Source organism: Moschus berezovskii, chromosome X (assembly GCF_049115385.1).
Source record: "Moschus berezovskii isolate FMDL1 chromosome X, NW_MosBer_1.0, whole genome shotgun sequence".
Lineage (NCBI taxonomy): Eukaryota > Metazoa > Chordata > Mammalia > Artiodactyla > Moschidae > Moschus > Moschus berezovskii.
Genome location: NC_142488.1, coordinates 36,414,013 through 36,426,191, shown reverse-complemented (window position 1 = coordinate 36,426,191; position 12,179 = coordinate 36,414,013). Strand labels below are relative to the sequence as shown.

At 40.6% G+C, this 12,179-nt stretch overlaps 1 protein-coding gene across 2 annotated transcripts in view; it reads left to right on the top strand.

Moving 5' to 3' along the window:
- SRPX (sushi repeat containing protein X-linked) overlaps positions 1-12,179 on the top strand; it is a 174,094-nt gene that overhangs the window by 116,744 nt on the left and 45,171 nt on the right. For both annotated transcript variants that reach the window (XM_055437991.2, XM_055437990.2), the window contains one exon: positions 1,039-1,160. In XM_055437991.2, the coding sequence (XP_055293966.2) occupies positions 1,039-1,160 (122 nt within the window). The remainder of the gene's footprint in view (positions 1-1,038; positions 1,161-12,179) is intronic.

The window sequence follows — 12,179 nt, the reverse complement described above, 5'->3', positions numbered from 1 at the left end:
AGGGAGAGCACAAAAATGGCGTCCCTGGCCTGTTATTCCCTGAGAGCCTCCCTGTAGGTCTCAAGATGTGTCCCAAGCCTGAAACCTGTCCTTAAGGCTGAAGATCCAGGAGAAAAAATGAGACCTCTTTCACAGAAACTGGGGGTGTATTTTAGTTTGCTGTCTCTGCGATGACCTGGAGGTGGTAGCCCAGCAAAAACTATTACAGTCACGTGTGACCCAGCATTGTAATCCCTTCCAGCCACCAGAGCCAGGTCATTAAGTGGTGTCCACTGGGTGCAGGCATGCATATGTGCTAAGTCACTTCAGTTGTGTGTGACTCTTTGCAACCCCATGGACTGTAGCTCACCAGGCTCCTCTGTCCATGCAGCTTCCCAGGCAAGAATACTGGAGTGGGTAGCCATGCCCTCCTCTAGGGTATCTCCCCAATCCAGGGATCGAACCTGCATCTCTGTCTCTTAGGTCTACGTGCATTGGCAGGTTGGTTCTTTACCACTAGTGCCACCTGGGAATTAGGTGGCAACCACCAAACCCAGGTCACCAATTGTTACAAAAAGAAAGAAAGCATGGCATCAAATGAGGGTCGGAATGGATTATCCTAGTTTCTTCACCATGTTAGTGTGGGGCAGGGGGAGCTTTGGGCTGGTGTGTGAGGGGTGGAAGAATGGGCAGATAAGGGGACACTAGAAGTAATCTTTTGTCCTTGAAAATACAAATGAAAATCCTCTGGAGGTGGTCTTTGATACTTGTTAGGAAATTTGGCTCATGCAAAGTCTCACCCCATCTGGAAATACGCTGCCATTTTGCTTAGGTTTTCAAAATCTCATTGCCAAGTCATTTCTGAATGATTCCTTTCGGAAGGTATTTGGGTTTTATAGCCATTAATTTAACCCCAGTTTCTCAACTATCTTCAGGACAGTATGGAGTGGGCAGAGAAATTTCCCCAAAAAGAACAGCACTGCTTCTGTCAGCCTGTAGTTTGACATGGATTTTCTTTAGCTACACTTACACCTCCTATCTTGGATTATTTTTTTCCAGCAAGCACAGTGTGGCCTGGATCTTCGACACATCACTGTAGTAGAGCTGGTAGGGGTGTTCCCGACCCTCATCGGCAGGATAGGAGCAAAGGTGATGCCTCCAGCCCTCGCCCTGCAGCTCAGGTAGGGGGAAGTTCTCTTCTTAAATGTTATTACCTATAAATGTATTTTTTTCTGATCAGGGTCCCTGATTTCTGTCTATTGAGTCTTGATTCCAGGCAATGTTTCAGTACTTTTGTTCTGGGAGTATTATAACCATGTTAATTGCCATGTGACTGCTTATCCAAATATATGATGCAGAGGGTAATCACCAGGGTTCTTCCCCACCCGATCCCAGGTGTTTTTGCTTTGTCTTTGTGTTTATTTTTCCCTTGGTTGGAGAGGGATGGAAAGGGGAGAGAATACAAAAAGGACCTTAAGCAATCTTTGGTCTTATTAAGGGGGCAGGCATCCAGTTTAGCCTTTCCAGGCTTGGCGTCCTTTTCCTTCATGCTTCCAGGGCACTTATCCATAGCCCCATTTTAACAACTATTTTATTTTGGTAACGTATAATGCCAGAATCATGGTGTTCAGACTCTGAGTAATGGTGTGTTAAAAAAGCAAAAATTAGCAGCCAAAAGGTAATTTCAGAGTGACCCAAACTTTTACTTGTGTCTTTTGACCACTGTGAAAAGAATAATTAGCAAAAGCAAAGCTCCTTAAAAACCTTCCTTCCTCATCTATCTTTTTCTCTCATGCTCTGCAAAGGAGGAGGTAGATCTCTCTTCTTATGGTCCCTAGCTATTGGTAGTTCCACTGTCTTGTAGCATCCACATCCCAGGAGGTTGTACAAAGAAGGGGAAAGAGTGAAAAAAGAATGCCATTTGTGTGTATGTGTGTGTGTGTGTGTGTGTGTGTGTGTGTGTGATGTTGGAAGCATAAAATTGCTGACTCCAAATCCATTGGCCAGAACTTATCACATGATTGTGATCAGAGTTCAAGGGAGACTGGGAAATGTGGTCTTTGTTTATACCCAGGAAGAAGAAAATGAAATAAAACTTGGTGAACCATATCATAGATTTTCAAAAAAGTTCACAGAAATTCCTTATCATGATGGAAATATCTTTAGGAAGTGTTGTTATATAGTGACATAACAATTTATTTTTTCTAATTTCCTTATTTTCCATCTGCCTTTAAAAAAATAATTTTACTTATTTTTTGCTTTGCTGGGTCTTCATTGCTCCCCAGGCTTTTCTTTAGTTGCAGCGAGCAGGGGCTACTCTCTAGTTGTGGTGTGCAAGCTTCTCATTGCAGTGGTTTCTCTTGTTATGGAGCTTGGGCTCTAGGTACGTGGGCTTCAGTAGTTGTGGCTCCTGGATTCAAGAGCACAGGTTCAATAGTTGTGGCACACGGGCTTAGTTTCTCAGCAGCATTCCATCTGCCTTTTGACCCAACAGACATTTGATTTATACCTGTCTCCTCGCAGAGTCTGGCCCATCCACAACAGGATCAAAAATTCAGAAGGCCAGGGATGGAAAATGATAAATAAGCCTGAATTCTCTTTAGTTGGCTAAAGGAGAAGCCGCGGAACACTCATCAACTTTTATGCATTCGTTTTTGTCCTCCTGCATTTGTATCTAGTACCTCCATAGGGGTGACACTTGTGAAGTCAGAACCAGATCTTTTCAAATTTGCTCAGTTATGCAGATGACACCACCCTTATGGCAGAAAGTGAAGAGGAACTCAAAAGCCTCTTGATGAAAGTGAAAGAGGAGAGTGAAAAGGTTGGCTTGAAGCTCAACATTCAGAAAACAAAGATCATGGCATCTGGTCCCATCACTTCATGGGAAATAGATGGAAAAACAGTGGAAACAGTGTCAGACTTTATTTTTTGGGGCTCCAAAATCACTGCAGATGCTGATTGCAGCCATGAAATTAAAAGACGCTTACTCCTTGGAAGGAAAGTTATGACCAACCTTGATAGTATATTAAAAAGCAGAGACATTACTTTGCCAACAAAAGTCCGTCTAGTCAAGGCTGTGGTTTTTCCCGTGGTCATGTATGAATGTGAGAGTTGGACTGTGAAGAAAGCTGAGCGCTGAAGAATTGATGCTTTTGAACTGTGGTGCTGGAGAAGACTCTTGAGAGTCCCTTGGACTGCAAGGAGATCCAACCAGTCCATTCTAAAGGAGATCGATCCTGGGTGTTCATTGGAAGGACTGATGCTAAAGCTGAAACTGCAATACTTTGGCCACCTAATGCGACGAGTTGACTCACTGGAAAAGACTCTGATGCTGGGAAAGGTTGGGGGCGGGAGGAGAAGGGGACGACAGAGAATGAGATGGCTGGATGGCATCACCGACTCTGTGGACATGAGTCTGAGTGTACTCCGGGAGTTGGTGATGGACAGGGAGGCCTGGCGTGCTGTGATTCATGGGGTCGCGGAGAGTCGGACACGACTGAGCGACTGAACTGAACTGAACTGAACCTAGCACAGTGGCTGATGCCATGTTGGTGCTAAGTAAGTAAGTGACTCAAAGGGAATTAGCTTTACTATTTCCAGGAGTGATAGTACTCTTTAAGAGTATTTGTATCATTCTTAACACTTCAAATTGAAGATAAGAAAACATGAGAGGACTGTTGCCATCTGAAAAATTTTATTGAAAATTCTCAAAGTAGATTTCATGAAGCAATTGCACATTTAGAACTACCTATACATATGCTATGTCAGTGATTATTTTTTTCCTAAAAAACTGCTGCAGAATTTACCAAAGAGTTTTTCTGGATTGCAAATATACAGAGAGAATCTTTAAAGGATAGAAAAATCTGATTTAAGAAAATTTCTATGATTCAGGTTGTATATGTTGGGGCTACTATAGACCTCTGTAGGCTAATGCTGATAATTTAAACAATAAATAAGCTGCATAAATGAATTGTACAAGCTTTACCCTGCCTCAGAATCTCTGGGAGGGCTGATAAAGAGTGCAGGGCCCCAGCCCCAGAGTTTCTGACTCATTTGGTCTATAGTGGGGCCTGAGAACTTGCATTCCTAGAAGTTTCCAGTTGCTGATGCTGCTGGTCTGGGGATCACAGTCAGTGAACCACTGCCTTGTGCTTTTACCAGACGCTTCACAGTTTTGAAATGGAATGTCTATTGTTTTCAATGTAAAAGTCCTCAAACTTCTTGGTTAAGTTTACTCCTAAGTATTTATTCATTTTGATACAATTATAAAAGTGATTTTTCTATTTCTGGTGCTTTCTTGTTGTTGTTCAGTCGCTCAGTTGTGTCTGACTTATTGCAACCCCATGGACTGCAGCACGACAGGCTTCCCTGTCCTTCACCATCTCCTAGAGTTTGCTCAAATTCATGTCCATTGAGTCAGTGATACCATCCAACTATCTCATCCTCTGTTGCCACCTTCTCCTCCTGCCTTCAATCTTTCCTAGCATCAAGGTCTTTTCCTAAGAGTCGGTTCTTCACATCAGGTGGCCAAACTATTGGAGCTTCAGCATCAGTCCTTCCAATGACTATTCAGGGTTGATTTCCTTTAGGATTGACTGCTTTGGTCTCTTTCTGTCCAAGGGACTCTCAAGAGACTTCTCCAACAACACAGTTCAAAAGCATCAATTCTTTGGAACTCAGCCTTCTTTATGGTCCAACTCTCACATCCATACATGACTACTGGAAAAGCCATAGCTTTCACTGAAGACCTTAGTTGGCACAATGATGCCTGTTAATATGCTTGTTAATATGCTGTTAATATGCTGTCTAGGTTTGTCATAGCTTTTCTTCCATGGAGCAAGCATCTTTTGAGGCTGCAGTCACTGTCCACAATGCTTTTGGAGCCCAAGAAAATAAAGTCTGTCACTGTTTCCATTGTTTCCCCATCTATTTGCCATGAAGTGATGGGACCAGATGCCATGTTTTGAATGTTGAGTTTTAAGCCAGGTTTGTAACTCTCCTATTTCACCTTCATCATGCGACTCTAGTTCATCTTTGCTTTCTGCCATTAGGGTTGTGTCTTCTACATATCTGAGGTTACTGATATTTCTCCCGTAAATCTTGATTCCAGCTTAAAATTCATCCAGCCCAGCCTTTCACGTGATGTACTTTGCATAGAAGTTAAATAAGCAGGGTGAAAATATACAGCCTTAACGTACTCCTTCCCCAATTTTGAACCAGTCTGTTGTTCCATTTCTGGTTCTAACTGTTGCTTCTTGACCTGCATATAGGTTTCTCAGGAGGCAGGTAAGGCGATCTGGTATTCCCATCTTTTTAAGAATTTTCCACATTTTATTGTGATCTACATAGTCAAAGGCTTTAGACTACTCAATGAAGCACAAGTAGATGTTTTTTTCTGGAATTCCATTGCTTTTTCAATGATCCAACTGATGTTGGCTTTTTGATCCCTGTTTCCTCTGCCTTTTCTAACTCCAGCTTGTACATCTGGAAGTTCTTGGTTCATGTACTATTGAAGCCTAGCCTGAAGGATTTTGAGCATTACTTCGCTAGCATGTGAAACAAGCATAGCTGTGCAGTAGTTTGAACATTCTTTGGCATTGCCCTTCTTTGGGATTGGAATGAAAACTGGCCTTTTCTGGTCCTGTGGCCACTGCTGAGTTTTCTAAATTTGCTGGCATGTTGAGTGCAGACTTTACCAGCATCATCTTTTAGGATTTGAAATAGCTCAGCTGGAATTCCATCACCTCCACTAGCTTTGTTCATAGTGATGCTTTCTAAGGCCCACTTGACTTCACGTTCCAGGATGTCTGGCTCTAGGTGAGTGATCACACCATCATGATTACCTGGGTCGTGAAGATCTCTTTGTATAGTTCTGTGTATTCTTGCCACCTCTTCTTAATATCTTCTGTTTCTGTTAGGTCCATATCATTTCTTTCCTTTATTGTGCCCATCTTTGTATGAAGTGTTCCCTTGGTATCTCTAATTTTCTTGAAGAGATTCCTGAAAGTGAAAGTGAAGTCACTCAGTTGTGTCTGACTCTTTGCAATGCCATGGACTGTAGTCTATCAGGCTCCTCCGTCCATGCGATTTTCCAGGCAATAGTACTGGAGTGGGTTGCCATTTCCTTCTAGAAGAGATTCCTAGTCTTTCCCATTTTCTTGTTTTCCTCTATGTCTTTGCATTGTTTATTTACAAGGAGGCTTTCTTATCTCTCCTTGCTATTCTTTGGAACTCTGCTTTCAGATAGATATATCTTTCTTTTCCCCTTTGCCTTTGACTTCTTTTCTCAGCTATTTGTCAGGTCTCCTCAAGACAACCATTTTGCCTTATTGCATTTCTTTTTCTTTGGGATAATTTTGATCACCGCCTCCTGCACAATGTTATGAATCTCCATCATAGTACTTCAGGCACTTTGTTCTAGATTAAATCCCTTGAATCTATTTGACTTCCAGTGTATCTTCAAGAGAATTTTGATTTAGGTTATATATGCATAGCCTAGTTTTCCCTACTGTGTTCTATTTAAGTCTGAATTTTGCAATAAGAAGCTCATGATTTGAGCCCCAGTCAGCTCCATGTCTTGTTTATTTCAAATATACTACTTAAGAAGAGCAGAGAACTAGCTCCAGAAGGAATGAAAAGACTGAACCAAAGTGGAAACGATGCCCAGTTGTGGATGTGTCTGGTGGTGAAAGTAAACTCTGATGCTGTTAAGGACCATATTGCATAGGAATGTGGAATGTTAGGTCCAAGAATCAAGGTAAATTGGACCTGGTCAAACAGGAGATAACAAGAGTGAACATCAACATTTTAGGTATCAATGAACTAAAATGGGTGAGAATGGGCAAATTAAATTCAAATGACCATTATATCTACTACTGTGGGCATGAATCCCTTAGAAGAATTGGAGTCACCCTCACAGTCAACAGAAAGAGTCTAAAATGTCATTCTTGGTTTCAGTCTCACAAACAACAGAATGATCTCAGTTCACTTCCAAGGCAAACCATTCAGCAACACAGTAATCCAACTCTATGCCCCAACCACTAATATTGTGGAAGGTAAAGTTGCACGGTTGTATGAAGACCTACATGACTTTCTAGAACTAACACCAAAAAAGATGCCTTTTCATCATAGGAGGCTGGAAAGCAAAAGTAGGAAGTCAAGAGATACCAGGAGTAACAGGCAAGTTTGGCCTTGGAGTACAAAATGAAGCAGGGCAAAGGCTAACAGACTTTTGCCAAGAGAACACACTGGTCGTAGCAAACACCCTCTTCCAACAACACAAGAGGTGACTCTGCACATGGACATCAGCAGATGGTCAATATCGAAGTCAGATTGATCATATTCTTTGCAGCTGAAGATGAAGTTCTATACAGTCAGCAAAGCAAGACAGGCAGCTGCCTGGCTCTGATTATGAGCTACTTATTGTGAAATTCCAACTTTATTATTCATGTATAAAAATGCCTGGGATTTTTGTATGTTCATTTTGTAGTCAGAAACTTGATTGAATTGACTTATTAATCTAAAACTGTTTTGATGGAGTCTATAGGGTTTTCTTGGAGAAGGCAATGGCACCCCACTCCAGTCCTCTTGCCTGGAAAATCCCATGGGAGGAGGAGCCTGGTGGGCTGCAGTCCATGGGGTCGCAAAGAGTCGGACACGACTGCGTGACATCACTTTTCACTTTCACACATTGGAGAAGGAAATGGCAACCCACTCCAGTGTTCTTGCCTGGAAAATCCCAGGGACGGGGGAGCCTGGTGAGCTGCTGTCTATGGGGTCGCACAGAGTCAGACACGACTGAAGCGACTTAGCAGCAGCAGCAGCATAGGGTTTTCTATAAATTACATCATGACATCTACAAATAAAGACAGTTTAACTTTATTTTCCAATTTGGATGTCTTTTTTTCTCTTTTTCTTGCTTACTAAGTCTGGCTAGGACTAACAATACCATGTAGAATACAAATAGCGAGGGTGTGCATCCATGTCTTGTTTCTGATCTTAGAGGAAAAGCTTTTAGCTTTACACAATTGAGTATGAACTTAGCCGTGGCCTTGTTTATATATATGGCCTTGATGATGCCGAGTTATGTTTCCTCTATACCCACATTGTTGAGAGGTGTTTATCATAAATGGATGTTGAATTTTGTCAAAAACTTTTTCTAAATCTATTGGGATAATATGATTTTTATCATTCATTCTGTTAAAATGGTATAACATGATCTGTAGATGTTGAACCATCTTTGCATCTCTTGTATAAATCTAACGTGTACTCTTGCCTAGAAAATCCCATGGATGGAGGAGCCTGGTAGGCTGTAGTCCATGGGGTCGCTAAGGGTTGGACACGACTGAGCGACTTCACTTTCACTTTTCACTTTCACACATTGGAGAAGGAAATGGCAACCCACTCCAGTGTTCTTGCCTGGAGAATCCCAGGGACGGGGGACCCTGGTGGGCTTCTGTCTATGGGGTCACACAGAGTCGGACACGACTGAAGTGACTCAGCAGCAGCAGCAGCAGCAGTATGATCCTCTTAACATACTAATATGTTGAATTCTGTTTACAAATATATTGTTGAGGATATGTGCATTTGTGTTCACCAGGGATATTGCCATGCACTTTTCTTTTGTCCTTGTCTGGTTTGGGTTATCAGCTAATGGTGGCCTTATATATGAGTTTTAAAATGGTACCTCCTCTTCTAGGTTTTGGTAGAGTTTGAGAAGGATTAGTATTAATTCTTCTTTGAAAGTAGGTAGAATTCAGTTGTGAAACCATCTGGTCATGGACTTTTGTTTGGAGATTTTTGATTAGTGATTCAGTCTTCTTAATAGTAATCTGTTCAGACTTTCTGTTCGTTATTCATTCTTAGAAGGTTGTATTTTTCTAAGAGTTTATCCACTACTTCTCAGTCAGTCAGTTCAGTCGCTCAGTTGTGTCTGACTCTGTGACCCCATGAACCACAGCACGCCAGGCCTCCCTGTCCATCACCAACTCCCAGAGTTCACTCAAACCAATGTCCATTGAGTCGGTGATGCCATCCAAGCATCTTATCCTCTGTCATCCCCTTCTCCTCCTGCCGTCAATTTTTCCCAGCATCAGGGTCTTTTCAAATGAGTCAGCTCTTTGCATGAGGTGGCCAAAGGATTGGAGTTTCAGCTTCAGCATCAGTCCTTCCAATGAACACTCAGGACTGATCTCCTTTAGGATGGACTGGTTGGATCTCCTTGCAGTCCAAGGGACTCTCAAGAGTCTTCTCCAACACCACAGTTCAAAAGCATCAATTCTTCGGCGCTCAGCTTTCTTTATAGTCCAACTCTCACATCCATACATGACCACTGGAAAAACCACAGCCTTGACTAGACGGACCTTTATTGACAAAGTAATGTCTCTGCTTTTTAATATGCTGTCTAGATGGGTCATAACTTTCCTTCCAAGGAGTAAGCATCTTTTAATTTCTTGGCTGCAATCACCATCTGCAGTGATTCTGGAGCCCAGAAAAATAAAGTCAGCCACTGTTTCCACTGTTTCCCCATCTATTTCCCATGAAGTGATGGGACCAGATGCCATGATCTTAGTTTTCTGAATGTTGAGCTTTAAGCCAACTTTCTCACTCTCTTCTTTCACTTTCATCAAGAGGCTCTTTAGTTATTCTTTGCTTTCTGCCATAAGGGTAGTGTCATCTGCATATCTGAGGTTATTGATATTTCTCCCAGCAATCTTGATTCCAGCTTGTGCTTCCCCCAGCCCAGTGTTTCTCATGAGGAACCCTTCATATAAGTTAAATAAGCAGGGTGACAATATACAGCCTTGACGTACTCCTTTTCCTATTTGGAACTGTAGACTGTCAAATTTCTTGGCATATGTTTTCTCATAATAGACACTTATCCTTTGTATGTCTGTGGCAGCATGTGTGAGTCTCCTCTTTCTTTTCTGTCCTGGTGAGTCCAGCTAAAGTTTTATGAATTTTACCTTTGTGCAAAGAACAATCTTTTTTTTTTTTTTGCTTTGCAATGCTTTATATTTTATACATCAAGCACATTTCCTCATGTGATCAAATATCTTCTTATAATGTGATTCTGAACAGTCTCACAGTATACAACAAGAAATATCCATGTAATTCAGTTAACCAACCTCCTACTGTATGGTATTTCTAGTGTTTTCTGCTTTTTATTTTTTTGAAATTGTAGTTTATTTTCTTATATATATATATATAATTTATTTATTTTACTGGTGTTTTCTATTGTTTTTCTCGACTCTCCTTCATCTATTTCTTCTCTCATCCTTATTATTTCCTTACTTCTACTAACTTTGGGCACTGTTTGGTCTTTTTCTAGTTCTTTCAGGTGTAAAGTTATGTTGTTTTAGAGACTTTTTTTCTTGATAAGTATTTTTGCCCTGAAATTCTTGTTTAGAACTGATTTTTCAGCATTTCATAAGTTTTAGAATATTTTATTTCAATTCTCATTTGACTGAATGTATTTTTTGATTTCTCTTTGACCTGCAGGTTTTCCAATAACACACTGTTTACTGGCTACATTATTTGTATGTTTCCAGTTTTCATATCTTTGATTTCTAAGTTTGATATATTATGATCTCAAAAGATGCTGGATATTATTTCAATCATCTTGAATCAATGCTTGTTTTAAGCCTAACATCCAATCCTAGAAATAGGATCTATCTCTATCCTAGAGAATGTTCTGTGTGCACATGAGAATATATATTCTATTGCTTTGGATGGGATGTTCTGTATTTCTCTATTAAACCCATGGTTTAATGTGTTTAAGGCTGTTTTGTTTATGAGTTTCCATCTGGATGATCTATCCATTGTTGTAAGCTGCATATTAAAGTCCTCTACTATCATTGTCCTTGTATTTCTCCTTGTAGGTATGTTATATTTGCTTTATATATTTAAGCGCTCCTATGCAGCAGCAGCAGCATCCTGGTTGTATATGTATTTACAAATATTATATCCTCTTTTTGGATTGAACTCTTTATGATTATGTATCACCCTTCTATAGCTTATTGTAGTCTTTGTCTTAAAGTCTATTTTGTCTGATATAAGAATAGCTATCCAGCTTACTTTTGGTTTCTACTTCCATACAATATGTGCTTCCCTTGTGACTCAGCTGGTAAAGATTCGCCTGCAATGTGGGAGACCTGGGTTCGATCCCTGGTTTGGGAAGATCCCCTGGAGAAGGGAAAGGCTACCCACTCCAGTATTCTGGCCTGGATAATTCCATGGACTGTATAGTCCATGGGGTTGCAAATAGTCGGACACCACTGAGTGACGTTCACATTCACGTCCATACAATATATTTCTCCATTCCTTCACTTTCAGTTTGTTTGTGTCCTCACATCTAGATTGAGTCCCTTGTAGTCAACATATAGATAGACCTTGTTTGTTTCAATCCATTCAACTACACTTTTTTTTTGATTAGATAATTTAGTCAACTTAAATTATTTATAGGTATATACTTACTTACTCTGGCTTTGTTAATTGTGTTTTGGCTGTTTTGTAGTTCCTCTCTTACATTCTTCTCTTATTCTCTGTGATTTGATGACTTTAGCTGTACACTTAAATTCCTTTCTCATTATCATTTCTTTTTTTATTAATTTATTTATTTTAATTGGAGGCTAATTACATTATTGTATTGGTTTTGCCATACAATGACATGCATCTGCCCTGGCTGTACATGTGTTCCCCATCTTGAACCCCCCTCCCACCTCCCTCCCCATCCCATCCCTCTGGTTCATCCCAGTACACCAGCCCCGAGCATCCTGTATCATGCATGAAACCTGGACTGGCGATTCGTTTCACATATGATAATATACACGTTTCAATGCCATTCTCCTAGATCATCCCACCCTCGCCCTCTCCCACAGAGTCCAAAAGACTGTTCTATACATCTGTGTCTCTTTTGCTGTCTTGTATACAGGGTTCTCATTATCATCTTTCTAAAGTCATTATCATTTCTGTGTCTATGTTTCTGGTTTCTGGTCACCATGAAGCTTATATATAACATATATTTATAATGGTTTATTTTTAAGTTGATAGCAACTTAAGTTTAAATGCATTTTAAAGCTCCACAAATATTTTTAAAAAACAAAACTGGACTCACAAACATAGAAAACAAACATGGTTACCAAAGAGGATAGTGGGGGATTGAGCAAGAGTGGGAGAAATTAGGAATTTCAGGTTAACAT